Consider the following 21,493-nt stretch of genomic DNA (forward strand, 5'->3'; position numbering starts at 1 on the left):
GAAGTCGTTTACCATATAATGTTGTTTCCTGTATTTAGAAAAAAAAAACTACTAGTAATACATTGAATAATCGTTGTTTACGAATTTCGAGGGAACGTATTACTGTCAATAGTCAAAGTACGCACAGCGCCTTGCGTTAGAAACATAACCATTGCATATCTATATAGATTCTCAATTTCTGGGGGTCCCTATGGTGTGTTATATCCCCAGTGTATACATATGTTTAAATATATGTGTGTTTATGCCCACCTAAGGTTACTAGATCAGATGTGAGATCATACTGGCGCGCTGATCATACAGTGACGCGCTGGCTGTATACCCTTCGAAGTATCGAAGCCATACCAAAAGCAAGAATATCTTCCAACAAGTAGCTTCCGGGCGGAACTTGTTGGCAGTGGAATGGAGGTCACTGCACCGAAGTGAACATGCTTTCTCACCCTATGCATCCCACACGACTAAAATAGCTTTATGTGCAAGCACGCCATTTGGGCTCGTATGCATCGACCCATTGAGCCTAATTTCAGTAGCAGGAATGCTTGACAGATGGAAAGCGAGCGATCGGCTCGCGCAAAACGCTAAATACCAAACGAGAATAGCGCGGGTTGGGAGAGCGCGTCACCTTTAAATCTACTTGTTGAAGATGCAAAAACTGCTTTACGCGAGTAAATTGGCTAATTAGCTATTTAAAAAGTGTATGTAAAGGCTTCTTTTTTGAACAGCCATGTTCAAGGTTTGAATCGTATATATACCAAAGGACGCATAATGCAGGCGATTTGTTTAGCGTACGTTACTCCGTTCACCGTATGAACGGCATCGCGGAAAAATCACTGATGCTTAGCTTCAACGGTCAATACTTTTTAAGCGATTTTTTTTAAGTGATAGGCATCGAAGTGCAGAGAACACGGCCAGCTCGACGGAAAGCCACCGTAGGCACAGATACGCAAGGGCACACCGACTGGAATCAAGTGATTTCTGTTTCGAACCTGAAGAAAGACCGGGACAGATGGATCGATGAGCCGCTCTGAAGTGACGCGAACTGAAGTAAGTGTTGGGTGTAATATCATAAAAGACACATATACGAGACGCTACGATAGGGTACAGTATACCAACTTACAGATACATAGAAGTATCGGCATCATCATCAGCGTCATCGTCACAACCAACTCCATCATGAGACGTAAAAGCGTGGTCACCCGGTACGACCATACGACACATGACTTCCGCAGCTTTCATCCCGAGCTGATGGACTGATGACAGAAAGGACATGCGAATTCTGTCGCTCGTTGCTTAGATAACTAATGAATGCAACATGGATGGAGGTCTGCAACTAGACCGCATATCTAGCAGCATAACCAGTCTTGTAAGGGGGCGCTAGCTCTTTCCATAGCTACAGATCTGTGTGAGGCCATTAGATGGAAGAGGCATTATGAAATGCTGTACAGCCCTGTATGTATAGTGGACACACTGTAGATACTTGCTTGTTTTCCCCTCATTGCGGTCATCAACGTAGCCATCGCTACCACGATTACAAGATGAAAAGATCAGCAGCTGAACAGTCGCAAAACGGGACCAGATCTGTTCTCACCTTGTTTTCACTTTGCTCTTTTCTCCTTTTGCCTTTGTTGTTCTGCTTGCAGGAACTCCACCTGGTTCCAGCAACTGATAGGCGGCTCGGCCTTTTGGATTATAAAGCTCCCATCTCTTTCTGCTTTTTTTCTCGTTAATTTTTTGTGGCGGTGGAGATGGGGTAGGTGGTGCGGGGAATGCTACAGTAGATGGTTGAGGAGCACTAGATCGATTGACCTCGAGCTACGGGGTCCCTAAGATTCGTCGCCCAAGTCTTTCGCACTGTTTTTGTGTATCTTGTGTTCTTTAAACGTTTCTTTCCGTCTTGGATGGTTTGTAGCTGTTATGGTGGTTGTCGATGATGATTGATAAATTGATGAGTGCTGGTGCGTGGCACTTACGAAAGGGGCCTACAAGTCAGCTCACCTATGGGCTGTCTGCTTGCGGTCTCCCCCGATGACGAGTTCTGCGAGAAGTACGACGAGCGCTCGCCCAGCGCGGGGATCGGCACGTGCATGCCGCGCCCTCCACGAATCCTGCAAGGGAGACACAACGCACAAAATGGAGACAAAAGGAGAATGAAGTAAGCTTCTACTGTCATTTAACTTCGAATTAACGCAAAGTTAAATAACGGTTAAGTGGTCAGGTCACTTTTACAGTATAAGTTTACTTCCATGGAGTACAACGCGAGTATAAATCAAATAGTCTAGTCGGTATGGGGACTGATCAACAATGATTGCTAGAACTGACAAAACATTTCCGCCTGCGGTAAGTTTCAAAATTATTACATGTTACAGTTGCTGCTTCTTAAAAATACGGGAGTAACAAAATGAGAAGCCATTGAATTTCCTTCTAGCTGACTGGTTGGGTCAAATGACGGTCAGCCCTCAGCTTGAAATGTCTAATATTGTATCAAAACTGAATAATCCAAGGTCTTTGATGATACGAAAGAGCAGCACAGATAGATGTAGTTAAGAAAAGATTGCGCATATCGGGAAGCAAAGCTGTACTTTTTTTAAATGCCTTTATTTAAATTTAAATAGTTTTCATTTAAGTTTCTTGGAAGCGTTAGACGGGGAGTTCCTTGAGGTAGGCTAACGATCTGACGATCGTTTTTAGACGACTCTAGATTAATTAGAGTATCATTTGACCTACGTGAATCTGAAGGGGGCTGGAGTTTAGATAAGTTCGGGGCTAAAACACCAAGGACCAAAGTCGTTAAGTTAGTTGTTGCATTAAGCACATCATTTTAGGAAGCACTGGACGGGTGAGTACTCCAAACTCTTATGCAATAAAATGTCAATGGTAGAAATAGGATCTCATATACAAGTAGTATAGATGAGTTAACTAAACGGCTGAAGTCTTGTTTATAGTGAAACACAAAATACAAGCACCCAATAATTTGCTTTAAAAGATATTGTGTTTCAGAATTAAACTGTTGAAATAAAGTTGTTACTATTCATAGACTTTCAAAGATAGCTTGACCAATGCCGGACCGAGCAAAAAAGTATTTGCTTTGATTTTCGTATCATCAACAAGGGTACCAGTAACAGCATTTGGCACTTAATTATTTACCAGAAAAATAGCCGAGACATGTATCGAGAAATAAAACAAATTCAAAAAAGGTGTCCTGGCCGACTTTCTTGGAGTAGGGAGTCGAAGGCAGTTTTCGGTGAAACCCATATGTGAAAAGCTGTTTGGCAGGATGTTGTGATTGCGGTAGTTAAACGGTTACGCTTTGCTACGTCCACAGCGACGCCCGCGACGTTACCGCCCATATCAGACGAACTTAGATCCTTTTGAATAAAGCAAGATTTCTTTCTATTAAATGTTCAGTGTGAATGTCATATTGACGACCTGAAACGGGATTGTGTATATGAAATGGAGGAAAGCTTGATATACGATTTATTTTTAGGAGAGCGTCAAAAAGGGGAATTTTATAGCAAGTGATTAGTAAGAGTTGACATCAGTTTGGCTCCTTTCATTTTGGAATCGGGATTATTGTAGCGGACTTAAACAGCGACAGGACGAGTCAATAAATATTTAGCAGCAGGGTATAAATCTGATAAGTAAAGCTAAAATAAACACCCTTAGTTTTATTATATGGGAACGTTGCGAGGTTTTCGTACAGTTGATTGCGTGATAGAATGGGGTAAGGCACAGCGTACTGCAGTATACGTCAGACTAACTAAAGTCAATAAGAGTGCTTAACCTGCTAGGTACATTAGCTAAGTCTATCGCAAAACAGTTGAACGTTTCAATCATAGCTAAGGCTAAAGGTCCGAATAAGGATGTCGAGCTTGATTGAGGCTGATTGTGTATAGATTGGTCAGGGCAAGAAAGAAATGAAACGTATATCTAATGACAGTTGATCATTGACCTTCCTCATCTGCATACGATAGAGAGGGAACCCAACTGGTCGAGCTAATAAACTGTCTGATGCGAGCGCCTCTGTGGGGTAGTCGCACCAACTAACCTAAATATGCCCAGGGCACGAACCAAAGGAGGGGCAAATAATGGCGTCAACTAGCTGTACGAGTCCAGTCTAGCATAGGAACTTCTAGCAGAGCTTACCTCACTATTTAAGGTAGAAATTTTTATGTTGAAATAGCTAATTAAAAAAAATAGCATTGGAGAGTAGTGGGTAGGTTATTAAAAACCGCGTTTTTGAGGAACGATTCGAATCAGTATTCAGTCTTTTGAGAAATCCAGTTGGGAGGACGGAGTGTCAAATTCAACGTTTTTTTTTTTTAATTTATCGCCAGTCTTATAATGCGCATGGTGACCAATGTTTCCTAAACGTACTTGATCGTTCAATGTAGAACATACATTTTATTTTTCCAGATGACGTGACTCTAAATTGGTGTGACATCTTTTGTATTCCAGATGCACTTGCACTCTCTGAAATTTCGAGCCGTTCACCTTGCTATCGTCAGTCGGGCTTTTAGCAGGCGAGTTTGTAGTGAGCGATAGAAAGTTTACTCTTGACACAGTTTATCGCTGAAATTTTATGCTTGTTGAAGATTATATGACTAGGAACACCGTGAGCCATTTGTTCAAAAAACACCGAAAAGCAAATTCTGAACTCAAAAAGGAATCTCATGAGAGACCCCTGCAAAGGTAAATGACGAAGAGCTAAGCTGGTACGGAGGCCGGCTCACTTCAAAGTGTGCGGAAATTGGTTTTGTGTCTGTAAAAATAACGGGCCCTGGTTAAATTAGAAAGATAAAAAATGGGCAGCTATGTGACACATGATATAAGCGAGAAAAAATCGAAATTTTTTTTCTTTGCTTCTTTATTAAAACAGTGATCTATTCTCGCACTGAATTATGGCAAGTCACACTGATCGAACGTGTGGGTCTTGAACAAATATACCCCAGCAATAGCTAATAGTCTTTAGCTGGTCGTCTAATGCAGGTGTTACCCATTACAGCATCATCAATATTGGGCGTCGATTACGGCTGAAGTATTCTGCCAACGGTTGAAGGAAATGAGGAAAAAACTCCACATTAAACAGTCATGGATTAGTGAACAGGGGTAAACCACAACTATTGTATGATAAGGCTCGACCTCACGCTGCGAGAACTGCGCTGGCAAAAATGCAAGGGCTACAGTTGGAAGCTCCGTCACATCCACCATGCTTGCTCCCACGTATTACGATTTTTTTGTTACTTGTTTATAAGAAAATCATGAACATTTCAAAATCATATCATAATGGTTTTTTAAGACTACGGACTCTCGAATCCTATGCTTCTACAGTAGTGGGATAGGTACAATTTGTACGCTTCAATTTAAAATAAAGAAAGTGAGCCTTCAAAAAAACTTAGATATTGTCTTCTGAATTCAGAAATTGGCACACTGACTAACTTTAAATCAAATATGAACATGTACTTAATTTTACTTTTGTCCTTTTTATATATTATAATTCTGAGGCTTATTTAAGATGTTCAACGCAATGAAAACATTCAGATGACGGATTCAGAGGTCGTGTAATAAGGAAATATAGTTAAACAAGTAATAGCAGTATAATTCTTATTTATAATGTGAAATTTCGCTCGTTTCCGAGAGAGTTCGGATCAGATTTAACTAATTATTATTATTATTATTATAGTAAACGCATAGTCAGCAGTCAACTATTGTTCCATTGTAATTAACATTAAATCGTTGATGAATTGACTGTCAATGAGCGACAAACGAATTATCCTACCGATGATATAGAATAGAAAGAATATAAGTTCCAATACAAAAAAAGAACTTAAGTTCTGAAAACTAAATTATAATACTCGTTCAAATCAAACAATATAATTTATAATAATAATAATAACACAAATAACATCCGTCGCCGAGTAAACTTGAAAAAAAAATGAAATACAAACATTGGACTCCAAGCTTTTCTTTTTCATATTCAAGTTACAGTGAACCAACACCAATAAGCATAGCAACAACAACAGGTTAGGAAAGCAACAATGGCTACAACAACGCTAGAAATAACAGCATCTAGTAATTCTTCGATATCCGTCACTAAACGCGTTCGATAATGACCGATCGAATGGAAGGTCGATAGAAAAAAATGTGATTTTGTTATTGGTTCGTTGTTTGTATCACTTCTATTCGCATTATTTCAACGGGGTATGGGTACAAGCTGGCATCGATGGTTGATTTTACAAACCCTTGCTTTTTATTACATATCTCTGTGTTATTATGTTATCTAGATTAGGGAAATATCGCAAATGAAGTTCGTCTCTTTTTTTTGCGTATGATCCAGATGAATCAACACCATCATCCAGAGTTCAGTTTGAATTTAATGGATGTAATAATCAAATGAATCAATAGTAGTTTTCAGATGACAAACGTTTTTATTGTTGCTAGGCTTGACTCGACATGTATGTTTTTTTCTGTCACTCTTTGCAGACAGATTGGGTTGTCACCGTCTACCTACCTAGATGGGTTAGCATATTTGGGGTAGTATGAATCCCCTCGGCGTGATATCATACAAAAACTAAAATTCGACAGTTGTAGATACACTAAAATTTTTGCGAGCTGCCTTTCAAATCTGGGATAGAGTACCTTGAAAATAAATACAACTTTGCGAAAGTTCGTCATATGTTACAGTTTCATTACAATTTCAATGTTTATTAACATGCGTTTTATGACCTGCGGCAAAGCCCGGACTAACGTCAACGAACGTGATGCTCTGTGTTTGGTGGGATTGAGAGGAATCGGACATTATGGGTTGCCACTGTCATGTGACAAAACGATTGATTCAAATTGTTGTTAACAACAAATAAGATTACAACTCGCTATTGAGCAAAATCCGCCGACACAAGTGAATAGAAAAGGCGTCGATTTGGAGAGCCTGATAATACCAGGCCACATACATGTTTGGCTACCCGGCAAAAACTGAGCGAACTCCAATGGGAAATTTTAGCGCATCTGCTGTATAGCCCGGATTTCACACCGTCAGAGCATCATCTGTTTCGGCCTTTACAGGACTCCTCTAAAATATGTTCATTTAATTTCAACGGTGAGATGCGGGAAAAGTCGTTTGTCACCATTTTTGCCCCCAAAAAAATCATAGAAGTTCAACGGTGGCAGTGCTATAGTGTTGTCTGAAAAACAGTAGAATATCATAGATGAAAATAGCCTACATTAAATTTAGTAATAATATTTTAGAATACAAAAAGTACTTGCTTCAACTTAGCTTGAATACTTTTAAGCGATCTATATTAGATTGGAAATAGCGCTTTTTTCTAAAAGACATCCCTTTGCCGTTACTTGTTCCTTACTTCTAACTTTCTGTGCGAAAACCTGTTCTATCAGCTTGTTGCAACATCTACGTCAATAGGATCTCGAAAATTATTCCAATTTTTTTTTCTTGTTATATTTCTAATTACGCGTTTAGCTTGACGAGGAAACAGTAGCGTGAATATAAAAACGCTTGAAAAACTTGAGATTCAGTGAGGGCTATCACCCGACCTCGTACTCATAAATATATATATGATAGATATAAAACTTACACGGTATGTTGTAAAAATGAGTAATCAACTTGCCGGATGTCCTATCTAATCTATCTTCTGCTTTGTTTTGCTAGGTCAGCAAAGGCCAAATCGTTTGTTAACCTCGACTGTCTTGAAAAATACGATCGAACTGGGACGCAACTTTACTTTGATAGACACGTTAGGAAAATTACGTTTATATACGCAGAAAATCGCTAGATTAAACATTTCTCTGGTCGATTAGTCAAACAAAACAAATTCCTTATCACTTCCTTATCAACGAAGTAGGCGTTAATGAGATAGATTTTCGACTGCACTAATATAATTTGCACAGCTGTTAATATTTCCAAGAGATATGAATAGTTATGTTGAACAATATCGACCCACCGTGCTGGCTCATCCTGTACCAAGGCTTGCGAAGCAGGGAGCTATTTCACACCTAAACTATACGAAGATGATCCAAGGATCGTCTGAACTCGATACGAGTGTGCCGTCTCATATCTACCCTGCACTCAGTCGAAGCAATTTAAGCAATATTGTGTAGCCTGCTTTACGTATTGGATTAAATAAGTTCAATTGGCAAGTTGCAATTTTTGTTTACAACTTTTTAAAGTATAGTTCTTCTCAAACGTTTAGCCAAAACAGAAGATCCACCAATATTTTATCACGTGTGAATTCTATGAGATATAGAATATAGATACAAAATATTCTTTGCGAATAGTTTGATAGATGTCCTGATATTAAACTTGGCGCACCCTGTTTAAATGCTTATATCACTGGATTTTTGATCATTTCATTTAACCGTTTTAGCCTTATGTATAGCAGTGGTACAATGCAAACAGCAAAAAAGCAATTTTGGTAAATTAAAAAACATATGTAATTGAATAGGAAAAGCTCGGAATGAAGTTAATCCTTCCTTCCTTAGACGTCAATTTTTTCTTACATATAGCAATTTTAACCGATTATATAAGGACGCTTATTAAGGCGTCGGAAGCGTGAGCCCGATAGAGGCGATTAGTGCATTGGTCCTTTCTTTTAACATCAAGCCATTAACAGCTATGCATACATACGCTGGAAGCAGTCTGACATTTAGGTAAGCGAATCGATCGTCGTGCATCTAAATGCATTGACAGGTGCTTTCGTCGGCTCGATTTCGGGTCGAGGCGTAACACAAGCACTCGACGAATATGGGTTACAATTGATAAATTCAATATATTTCTATAGCAGTTTTGCTGCTTGCTTATAGCAAACACTACATGACCCGTTTGGTCCAAGCAACCAATGCTTCAGCTATCACTAATTTCTTTTATCGTGCCCACGCTGCACGACGACGGGCATCGCAGCCAGTACAGGCATTAAGTTTGTGCTAGATCCGTATTCGAAATGTTCCGTTGCTGTTCCTCCGAAGAACGAACTTTTCAAAGCTAAAAATATCCACAAAGTTACTAAATGTAGCACTGACAGAAAATGACAAACGGTGAGATGTTATTTAGTATATGAGTTATTTCAATCCTCCCAAGAGCTTTGCCTCACCAGCCAATCACTGTTCTCACAGAGCCCTTTACGCTTCGTTTTACAACACGCACACACGTGGTACGATGTGTTTAGGCTTACGAAGGGAAAGCGTCGATCACCTCCTTAAAGCTGTACTTTTTCATTATAGAATTTTGTTGCCTAAGATTTTCCATCTCGAAAAATATTCCTTTCGAGAACCTTAACCAATACATAGGTAACGTCTCTGCAAGTCGCCTAAGTCATTACAGCACCAGCATAGCCGTGCGTTACAAAGTATTCAGAGCTCGATGGTATATTTCTGAGAAGCTTAAATCAACTAAATAGTTAGTCCGTTTCTACGGAACACGCCATTAGTTATCCCATAGTACAGGGATTGTACATCGTTTGATGGCCGTACTGACTTATACCTTTGCAGCTAGAGTATTATAGCCTAGGCGTCCGTAGTGATCTGCTGAACCCCTTATATAATGAATGCAAATACTTTGAGGAGAGCATCATGCACGTAGCAGAGTTTTCCTTGGCGATGCATGGGGAGAATAACTGGGGTCGAATGAAGAGTTCCACACTTTCCTTCTAGCAAGAAGTAAATGACGCTACTCTTCAATGTTGAAATTACATAAGAAGTAGATATCTCAAATTGGTAAAGCGAGACAAACGGCATAGGAGAGAGAAGAATACGGAAATGTCGTGTTTAGTAGCTTTCGACAATGCTAACAGATAACACGAGGATAATGGTACAGCCAGAAGTAGCTCGTTAAAATGTCAGTATCAATGAGTCGCATCCTTATCCCCACTGGCCAGTTCTCACGGCCACTGTATCAGACCACTGTGTAAATAGGCGTATAAACAGCGATACTATAGATGGATAAAAAGAGAGACCAAGGCGTAATAGATGTTACAGCATCGAGTATGTTCTTCACGTTCAACATATATCACATGTTCCGCCAGCATCATCCGGCAGCGTTGTAATACGATAATAGGATATCATTTTTACAGTATATTCATTTTGACGGCCGACGCATCTTTTTTTTTACGTGGTTAGCCTCGTCGTTTGTTGCTAGTCAGGAACAGGAGGTAACATACGCCTGACGTTGCCTTCTTGCCAAAAAAAACATGCGTTCACATAAGCCTCTCCACGAAGAGCACTAACTTCTAGACCGATCGAGCATCAAATGAAGAGTCACATACAATGCAGCAGACGCTACGATCTATACCGAACTGAAGTTTATTTATTGAGCCTGTTGCTGCCTTGATTGATTGCTCTAGACGCCTGATAGTCGGGATTCATACCTATCTAATGGACCCTGAGTTCGGGTAATATCCCAACGGTTAAAATGGCGTAAGGGATACAGTAGCATTACTTAAGCATATACAGTTTGTTGTCTACGTCTAGTCTCCCTGTCCAATATATCAAACATAGGGTTTGTCTCGATCCATCGAACAGATGCAAGAGATAGGACGGTATGCCGCACTGTTTCTGTAAGCAAGAACTAGTAAACTGGAATTTGTACCTATTTGACAACACTCCGTTATTTCATTAGGAGATCCCTCAAATTTATCAGAGCTCCCAGGATTAATTGGACGACGCGTACAATCCGCAGCGCTGTTGCTATCATAGGATACACGAAAATTGTAAGCGACGCTTTACGTACATCAGGTATACATACCTTACGCAAATGCATCATCATCTAGGTTATCACGGGGACGGAAGGGTTGTGGTCTGGGTTCGAAACCGGCCATGGATAGATTTTAGTTCCTGCTGGGAGCTAGTTAACCGTCTGACGGAATGCCTAACGGCGATGCTGGACATACAACCCGAAACATGGACTTGTATTCATTGTCAAATCATCCTGTATATTTAAAGCATTATTGGTGTGCGCAACTATGACTCCCGCCGGCCCTAGTGATTCATGCAAGTAGATCTACATGTATTTTTACAGTTACACATCGCTAAAATTTATCCCTATCCATCTTATTTTCTGCAATTTCGTCTTATATAAAAATTAGCTCTTTATAAAATAAGAAAATCGCTACTATCTACAATTTTTCGGTTAGCTTCGAGATGAGCAGGTATTTAGTCTTCATCCAGGTAAACTCTAAATGGCTTTCATGTGCTAGAGAACATAAATCGATTTTTTTTTTGTTTTGACATATACATCCAATATAACTGTATAGGAAAGGCGTGTGCTTCCTCGAAATGCCCCGATTATACATCTCAAATCATCGCACCGATTCTGGATGTTCTTTATTTGCGTGTGTACCACTTGGGCTTAAGCTGCCATTGAGCCAAGTTTCAATATTGGTCAGATCAAGGAAATACGTCGCGTAAGAGGATAGATTTTATCACGTTATATATATATATGTATAGCCATCGTCCACCTTGCTCGTCATCCGGTACAAGTACACAGTAATAACTGAGCGATCATTATTTTTCAAAGGGATTCAATGATCATGCGTTAATCGCGTTTGCCTCTGAGGTAGTAAATAGGCAATATGGTAAATCTGGACTGCCATAGGACGTGCCACTTCGAGCTAGATCGAATTTTGGTAATGCTTTCAGTCCGTTTCGAGACCGTCGTCCTCCTCCTGGATAATATTAATGATTATGAATGATCCTTTCCTCGTTGTTCTCTAAGAAATTGTGCGCTTAACGCTTTACTCGATCATTTAAGCGATATCGATGCCTGAAAGTTGATTGATGTCAGTATCTGCTGGTAATTATGTAAAACATAACATCTTCAACTTTGAAATTTGTACTACGAGTGAAGAGTCTGATTATAGCATAGATTTCTGGATATCGTTTTACACACTATCGTCGTTCTTCTGATCAGTAGTACCCTTTTCCTTATGTGTACACTTCGAACAACGCACCTATTTGATGTGTTATATTCTCGCTTCTAGTGAAATTTTTCGATAACTTATTGTTTATAACTTAGACACCAGCTAGAAAAAATTCTCTGTTTCTTTTTAGGTACAGCCGTTCCATTTCCTTCGTACGCGTGTCAGAAGACTGCATTCTTTTGCATGGCCCTTTTCAGAGTACAGCCAGCGTGCAGTAGGATCTGTACATTTGCTTCCTGAACGCTTTCCGCACAAAAACGTTTCGCATACAAGCTGCCGCACGATAACCTCTACAAGGCACATTCGATGCGTATGCAGATCGAGTACTAGTCGAGGTAACTTTTGTAGAGACACAGGTCCCTCCCATGTCCATCTTCTTGAAGTGATTGATATGAATGTTGTTTCATTCTGGACACGTTCGAATAGTTGATGCATATGTTTACAGAAATAAATGTCTCCTCTCATTTGAGATGAAAATCTCCTAGTTCGTCCTTGTCCTGCAGCCTCACCATACCTCCACATTGACCGTACATTTATCTATTGAACGGGTCATACTCTCTCACTTAGATGATTTCATGCTTTGCATAACAGTAGTATAGTAGTTGATACGGTCTACTTAGATTGGAACGGTTTTACAGGGCGTAATACATTGCGAGTACTGTTTAGCTAGTTGGGAAAAGGATCTAGAGTATATATACCTTCTAATTCCAGGTAATTATCTCTTCATTCTGCAATTTATTATTCGGTGAATAGATTTGAGCTGTCTCTCGCAGCCCCTAGAAGCCGCATTATCGCGTCGCCTTTGCGTTCCACACAGATTCGCAATGTGTGCCCGACTGTGCCTGCTGCTATGTTTCGCCGCTGGCCCAGCACTATCGGCTGGCCGGAGGACTTATTGGTCTCAAAGGACAGATTCAAACAAGCGTAAACATGTATCTCGCTACTTCTTTTAGCAGAAGGTATGGGCTAGCAGCACCCATTTTAGTCCGACTTACTTTGTCACATATATCCTTCCCGGAAAACCTTCTCTTTTTGAAGAAGAACTTTTGCAAGTCAAAAAACATCATTTTTGCGCTTGAGGACTCGACGATCTAATTGGCCTCACAATGTATGCGTCTCTCGGACGTGTGGCTGCAACAAACCTACGGCTACTGATCGATGCGGATGCCTTACACCTGTTTGATTTTTTACTCGCTTTTGCTTCTATATCCGGCCAAGGTCGGGTGTTCGCTACTTAACTCTGGTCGAGATGAGCTAAATCAAAGGATAACTGTACACTGATAGGTTGCCATAAGCGAAGAGACATAAATAATCGGAAAAGCGGTTGTTTTCGACAGAAGGCACGCTTCGAGCTTTGTCATTGCTTCAGAGAGAGAGAGAGAGAGAGAGAGAGAGAGTGAGAGAGAGATCGAAGACACCACAAGTTTCCGTATCTCACCTAATTGCAGAGAACTTTTAGGGGAGGTTGCGACCAGGGGCCCAATGAAAAACGTCCAATTGTGCGAGTGCATGTTAGACTCATTACTCATTGGTTATTCTGTCCAATTGTGTCACTCATACGTTAGCGATAAAGCCTAGCAACAAGCAAGCTTATGCCTGTTAGTTGCTGGAGTTGCAGTGCCTTGAAAAAAAAGGACGACAAATATACTTTTTCATTTCCGTTCATTTTGGACAGGCTGCGTATGCTTAGTAAAGTGTTTTCTAAAAAAATAAAAAGCAGTAAAATCCGCCTTTTAGCGGAGGACGAGCGGGAGCATCGCTAATCTGAGCTTGAGCTCATCATCAGTACGTAGTGTCGATGTTCGATCATTTAGTGCAAGCGAGGTAGCGGGCGCGAAGCGTGATTTTTAGTTAAAGCTTCGTGCTAATATTATGTTTTACGTTGAAACGATCGTTGCTAATGTTCCAATTTCAGGGTAGAAAACGAAATGTTCTCTCGTGTGCTATCTTCGTCTCCACACCGCTCCCGCCATATTGCAATCCCTTTCCGCTATACAGACAATTAACAAATTGCGATTAGTCACTTGTTATCGCTTTTAGTCAATATGGATCATTGTTTAGCATTCGGGGTTGCTCTTCTTGGGTCGGCCTAAAATGTCCTACCGAACAAATCGTACCGAGTGGTCTATAGACAAATGAAACATATCCCTATTCATCCGGCGGATGGCTTGTCAATTTGTAGAATAGCTATGAGATTGTTCAGCGATGTAAAACGACAAGTGCCTGTTATATGTTTGCTTCACACTGTCACTATAAATAGAATCGGTTCACGATTGAGGACGACTCTGAGCACATACTATGCTACTACTGCACTTTTACATAAAATATTATCTAGATATAATATCATATTTTTGTGATCGGTTTTTGAATTCTCGCGGGAATGCTGTGCAGAAATTTCTCACATTAGAATTAATTATCTATTTAAACATTCTGAGATCAACCAAGTTCTGCAAGTAAGAGGTGAAACAGCAGCGGTGTTTTGAGTATCGTACTCTGAAGCCCTCGTTTTAAAGCCAGCTCATGAAGCATTCTGGAGATATTTTTAAAAAAAAGTGATGATAAGAACGACAAATACTTCGTGACAATATCCGACCTTCGGAATAGTAACACTTTAGTAAAAATATAAATAGAACTTAAGCCATTTGATTATGTAATAAAGTTAAGTGCGCTACTTGCAACGGAAAATACACGAGCATTAGAAGTGTAACTGCGGGTGCAAATAAAGGATAATACTCTTGGTTGGAGATAAAATGTATATTTATCGAACTGTTATGTTGCTACAAAATCAATGGCTTTTTGCAAAAGTAACTCTTTAAAAACGACACCCGCATTTTTCTGCACTCTTCCATACTCTGGACCATATTAAATTGGAGCCGTCGAGTACTGTGCTTCGCCTAGCAATATGGCTTGCAGGGTGATATCCATCGGATAAATGCCTGGCCTTGTCCTTTTGGGAAACAAAACGAAGCAAGCAAGACATCATAGGCTAGCATATGCTGAAACTTTTACTCTGCATGTTGCATACAGTCGACAAGAGCTCTCCCGCCTCGTCTTGCTGCCTTCTACAACACTAATACATAATGTATGGTTTTCCGAAAAAATAGCAGATCTTGTATATTGGATAGTGCCACAGTTTCCGCTTCTTCGCATATAATTTCTGCAGTCGTAGTTTTTATCTGTTATCTATCAGCTATTATGGTGTCAATTAGTACATAAAGTTATCTATGCAGCATTGTATCTACTCTGAAAAAAGAGTTTATAGTTCTGCACACACACACACACATGGAAAATGCAGCACCTCAACAACGATGGAGAGCAAAAAAGTTTGCAGAATAAATAGAGCTGACTTCTTATTCACAGATTCACCTAGCGGTATTGTATCATAAGTATGTGATCTTTTTTCAGTCGAAATTTCTACAGCTGTCATCTCTCGATTTCACCATAACTGCACCTAAGATGGTTACACATAATGGCGTGTCAATCTTTCACGAGATCTGCCTAACTGACCTATATAACTTTTAAAAGCTGTTCCTAACATTCCCTTGAAGCCGACGACAAGACAGCTAAGACGCATGGTACGCACAGCTCTTCGTCGCGATATGAGGACTTTTCCCAGAACAGATAATCCAACACCTGTATATATTGGCCGGTTTCCGCACCGTATGCAAGTCTTAACTTGTAAAGCTTAAAATATTTGTTTATATCTATTTTGCGTGTTCAGACTTAACACTTACCCTCCGCGGAGACGTTTCCTGTGCTCCTTACGTCGGAGTCGCATGGCTCGGTAGCGAAGTGCGCAGATAATGATGAAAGCAATAATGGGGAAAAAAATTATAGCACTAAGGATTGGTATAAGGACGGGCCGTGGATCAAGGTGAGGGGGAAGCTGCTGTGGGGTGAGCCCGGAAGTAGCGTTCAAATTCGAGTTCGGGGGGTCGCGGCTCTTGGGCGTCAGCAGCGCGGGGGGAGGCTGGGTCGGGAGGTACGTGGCAGGAATCGAGGGAATGGTGCCAACCTGCAGAAACCACCAGCCAGCTGGCAAAAGCAACCGACGTTATTTTCGTGGTTCACAATATAATTAAAATTTCCGTCCGTCGTGTTCCTCTGTAGTCTTTGCTTCTCACACTTTCATTGACACGGACGCGCAGTTTTCCCTTTTTTGAACCAAAGGCGGCTGCTTCAATGAAGAAGATGAACTTCGATATGGGCGCACGACACGAGCTACGGCGGGTCAAAACGACAGTGTTGGTACGGAACAGGCTGGCATTAGCCACGTTATCTCACGGGTTACACCTGGGGCAGGCGATCACCAAATCCTCAACTTCTTCTTGTCCTTGTTGATCTTCACGATCACAACAACACTGATTGATGAAGATTTTTTAGAGGTTAACACGGAACAGAAATACAGTACGCTGCGCTTTTTATCCCCGTCTGTCCGAAGACCTCGGATTTTTCTCTGCCTCTTGCTCTATGTATGCTTACTTCGTAGAATACAGTATTTCAACGTTGTTTTCTTCTAACTATTTCTATTGTCCCTCTCATTCCTTTATGCATATCTCTCACTGCATCCCAGTCTGGGCTACTGGAACAGCATTGACGCCAATGGTCGTCGCGATGCCTGTTGCGGTCCACTCAACTGTAGATTTTACGAACGCAACCACTGGTAAGCGGCGATACCGACCGCTGAACCAGACCTTTGCCACCAAAGACGAGTGGTATCGATAGCGTCGGGCCGCGCTAAGACCTTAAAACCGAACAAGCAGGCTGGCCGTAAAATCGGACGGGCGAACTCGACCTATCAAGAGAAAAGAACATGAAGCACACTGAAGAATTATAGTATAGGCAGGTCTGATCGAATGAAAAAAAACTGCAGTCGTTGGTACAATAATGTAAATCGAAGGAAAAGCTTAGCTATACAATTGTAACAAACGAATTTTCTTCACTCGCGGTAGGTACGCTTGTTTGCTGCAAAAAAAAAACTGCTATTAGCCAACTGCGTAGAAACTTTTAACGATACTGCGCATATGTGAACAAAGAGTGAAGTCATGCCCAACACAGAGTAGGCCAATTGTTATTGGAAGGATCAGTGTTCATTACCGAATCGTTTGTCTCGTAAGTCTAATGCCATAGTTGGAAGCCATAGCCTCTCCCGGCATAGCTCCTTCTACTTAGAGCCCGCTACATGCATTTGCTACACATCGCGAACACGTTCAGTGCAAAACGTCACAGTTCCGCGCACGCCAGTCACAGATTAATATAGTCTCCTTGCTAGCTAGGTGCAGAAATAATCAGCACTGGCTCGCTACCGTTATTTATAAGCCACAATTATAAACATAATATCTTTCCCTTTATAAATGTGATCGAATACATACGTAACAGCCTCATATTTTCGTCCCTCTTGACCGCTCGCTCTTCATCTTCTTTTTTGACGCCTTTGCTCTCGTATCGCTAAAACACGCGCACCGAACAAGCAAACATAAAGATCAAAACAAATCTTACCGTTATCTAGCGATTAGCAGGTCGTACAATTCCAGCAGTGGCAAACATCGTATAGGCATTCTCTGTCGAGCTGTATCCATTGCCACTTTCCATTGTGATAAATCAACCAAGCAAGCTAGTTGAGCTCGTCGTGACCGTAGCCCTCTTCTGTGCCTGTATCACCTTGGCGACGCACCACGGTTGAGCTGGCTGCACGTCCACACAGGCGCGACAGAACTGCATGGCTAACGGTAGGCCTGCTAGGTCACCATGACTGGGGGATCAGCGGCCTTGTAATAGGCACAACACTAAGGGAATACATTATCTTGCAACACTGGCAGCGATAGCAGCAGCGGCAGAGCTTTCAAGTGTGCCAGAAGCGTTTGTAGCATTAATAACTGCACAAGGGGCAACAATTGTGTACCCGACGCGTGCCTTATGCATCCATAGTCTCGTCGACTATACCCGTATCTGTCGTCTGCAATGTCCAACACGATCCTGCTTTGTATACAATGAAAATCTCGACAGCCTTTACTGTATACGACCCACTACCGTCGCTTGTTTGTGGTCATTAAAATTCGCCTGAACAACAATTGTACTAGTGATATCATTGTATCAGCTAGTTGCAATGGTAAACAAGAAGCCTTTGGCGATCAACGACGATTACCGTAAGCTATATCTCATAAAGATGCGAGAGATGGGTTCAAGTCACAGTAATAGCAAAAATTACGACGGCCTATAGTCACTAGATGAGGATGGTCACAAGACTGACTGGGAGTTAAATCGTCGCAGCTGTGGTAGTAATCGCTAGAATATAGCAAGTCGTTGAAGGAGTATCATTAACTGAGACCGAACTCTACGATTATACAGTACAATAGAATACTCTTAAACAGTCAAATGGATTCAAGGAGTCGAGGACAGCCTTCCAAACGCGCGCAGTACTCGCACTCAACTAAACACAATTCGTACATGACCAAACTCTCGCCACAACTTGCTTCTTTGCTGGTCCTTAGACACTTGCATGCTTGGCGCTGCCTCCTCGTCCAGCCATTGATCGCAGAGGACTACTCCTCCTGCAACCCTCCCCCATAGTTGGACCCTCTCCTGTGTTGCGCCCTCTGCCATCTTCAGAAAGAGAAAGAGCAAAAGGCCAGCTTCAAATGTGGCACAACAGCTGTATCTGGCAGCGGCGTGGTCTTCCATTCTCCTCCTCTTAGTGCCTAGTGTAAGCATAGTAAGCGGCGCTGCGGGAACAGCAATACCTAGTAAAGCATCGCCAAGAAGATGCACCAGAAATCCTTTCGGTTAGCGTCAATAATGGAGGTGGTTAGTTTCTCAATTGTGGGCCCTGTTTGCTAACACCACGAAGTAAACACACTAACTTCAGCACGCCTCGTTTCAGCGTATGCGGTCGTAAGAATAAAAGTACATACCTCAAGTGTATATGAGGGTGTAGGGGCGGGGTATCATAACGAGCGCAATTCGTAACTACTCTAACTTGACGATTAGCTCGGTCCAGGATAGATGAGCCAAAAATCAAATGTCCATGACCGCCAAAGTATACACGCTTGCCCGAACGGTATCTCCTTTGCTTTTCCTTCCTCGGATTCAGTTGTTACACAGCCAATGGCCAAGCTGCATACACGTTCACCTGCGTCGGAATGGCAGAATTATGTGCAGAACCGAAACTCACGTCACAATTAAATGTGAACTATATGCCGTAGCACTGCGGATGAAACTCAGAAGAACACATCGACGCCATTCGCGACAAGCACCCAAGAACTCAAGCGTGCTTCGTTCAGTAACTAAAGAACCGGCAATGACGAACCGACGCCTGTCTACGTGCAATATTTCTGTGCGTGCTTGTGGTATGTATATTGAAAAAGGGATCGATAGAAAGCTCTAGGGGCAGGTATATATTGTCAGAAATCGAAAATCTGTCAAAAGAAAGAGGCAATGCTATGGGCTTGCGTCACGGACAGGTACGCGTTAGGAAGCTTGTAGCTTGAGCATGGTCCCGCAGACCGTAAAACTTTTGTGTGCGATGTTGAAATAGAGCTGGTACAGAAGACTTCGAAAAAAACGTAGGTGCTGAGATAGACAGCTAGACGAGATATGCATAGATGCACACCAAAAACTCGCGATAAAGGCCAACATCAGAATGCACGTGAAAATAAATGTCATTGTTTAGTGCAAGAAGACGGCGAGATATAGGAGAACGTTTCGTCAATTATGTCTCACTCACATTTTTGCAGGCGCTGAAGAAAGGGCAAATCAAGGCTTCTTTTTTCCTGCCTGACTTTACTGGCAGAAGTAAAAAAGATCTATTCAAAACATCTGCTTCGCATGTGTTCTCAGACTCAACTTAACTATAAAGTGTAGTTGGAAAAAACGGGTTGTCAGAATTCTATTTTCGAAATGAAAATAATAGTGGAAGAAAAGAAGACTACGACTCTGGCGTTGCGCGAAGTCTCTTTCGCAGAGTCAAACTCGCTTTAGAGGAAGAAGATACTAATACAGACTTAAAGTCAATTGTAAACGAATAAGGCTTGCGCTTACCATAGTGCCGGCTTATATTTACCACCAGCGTCCGTCGTTCATAGAAGGCGAAAAGGCACACATACGCGCATGGCCTGAATTCAGGGTCGGCAACGATTATACAATCCGGAAAGTGGCAGCCATTCGACGTGGTGACTGTTGATACTATAAGTCGTTTAGATCATAGCTCGTCACGATGTCGAGGGAAAAGGTCGTCCCAGGCCGTTGTATCTTGTATTGAATATCATTGCCTTTTTTGTAAGTAGATCCTTAATACTGTAGTGCATATAAGGACGTATTTGGAAATTCGAAAAGCCTCCACCAAAAATTTAAATAATTATCGACTAGTGTAAGATGTATTTTAAATTCTAATATAGTAAATAATTAATGGATGACTAGTGCTGGGTGATTGATGCATCGCATGAAGAACATCAATAATTAAAATGACTAGACTTGCTGGTATACTAATTCCGCTATGTGTAATTGTTACCGCCAGTGCCAAGGACCGAAAATAGCCACATTTAAGGTTCTCTGCTTTCTCTATATAACCCTTCTACATGTGTTCGCCAATAATACAGCCAAGTTTTTGCTAGAAAGCTGAGCCCAGCATCATAGATACGATTATATTTCCAGAACATGTCCAGCAACTTGTTGGCATTTTTCTAATTGTTTGCCTGTTGGATACAGACCTTATAACTCACCAAAAACCGCTCGTTTACTGAAAGTCAACGGATAGTATTACTCACATACGCGTAAAACCCGCGCACTGAACAAGCTGAAAAGGGTCTCGTATTTTCTAGCAAAGAGGAGGGTTTGAGACCAAAAAAATGAACAAATAGGCTACCCAGACAATCTATTTAAAGCCACTTGTGAAAAGCATCGTACATAAAATGCTCTAAAAAACGACGATATTCAATACTAGTTCTCTGTCCTATTATTACAAAAAAGACGTTTGTTTTTAAAAACACTAGGCTAAATGATTCGAATGTTCTATTTTACGCCTTCCCGATCTGGTTTGAGTCTGTGATTGAATAAGCACGTAAACCAAACACGACTATGTTACGTTTTACGTTTACACGTCTGGATGCGGCAAACACGCACAATGTGGCGTGTACGCGTTACAGGGGCCGGCCACTTACAACACGCGAATACCTGGTAGGGACTGTCTGCCCTCAAATTGTCCTGTTATTAGGCCGACGGCCGATGCGCAGAAAAAAGCTTATAAGTTCACTGGCTTGTTAACCGTAGAACCTGATACGGATAGCCGTCTGTGAAGTGTTCGGGGTGCAGAGAGCTCTAGCAGGATAAATCTAGTAAGGAGGAGTTTCACAGACTGGTCAAGCTGGCTTTGGTGCCTACTGAGCTAACAGGTCTTCCCACTATTAAATAGCTTAAGCAGACAAGGTGGTAAAATTGCTTATTGCGGTTTGTTGACTATGGCGCCATTGGACGATACGATGGCGACGCGAAGCTAAGCAGCTGAGTGTGATTGGGAACGCTGTTCGATAATGGCGAGTTTTTTTCATCACCAACGATGACTACAGGAAGTCAAGCTAAAG

General features: G+C 41.4%; 1 protein-coding gene across 3 annotated transcripts in view; it reads right to left on the bottom strand.

Moving 5' to 3' along the window:
• LOC111263041 (uncharacterized) overlaps positions 1–20,215 on the bottom strand; it is a 39,720-nt gene extending 19,505 nt beyond the window's left edge. The window contains exons 1-3 of one of the 3 annotated variants that reach the window (XM_086969483.1): positions 18,830–20,215; positions 15,653–16,713; positions 1,993–2,102 (exon numbers count right to left, since the gene is read on the bottom strand). In XM_086969483.1, coding sequence (XP_086825609.1) covers positions 1,993–2,102; positions 15,653–15,696 — 154 coding nt within the window. In that variant the 5' untranslated portion in view covers positions 15,697–16,713; positions 18,830–20,215. Of the gene's footprint in view, positions 1–1,992; positions 2,349–15,652; positions 16,714–17,417; positions 18,378–18,829 lie in introns of those variants that run through there. The other 2 variants (XM_022837779.2, XM_086969481.1) reach the window with 2 other exon arrangements.
• Between the last annotated feature and the right edge of the window lie 1,278 nt (positions 20,216–21,493).

This window comes from Varroa jacobsoni, unplaced genomic scaffold (assembly GCF_002532875.2).
Source record: "Varroa jacobsoni isolate VJ856 unplaced genomic scaffold, vjacob_1.0 scaffold_75, whole genome shotgun sequence".
NCBI classification, from domain to species: Eukaryota; Metazoa; Arthropoda; class Arachnida; order Mesostigmata; family Varroidae; genus Varroa; species Varroa jacobsoni.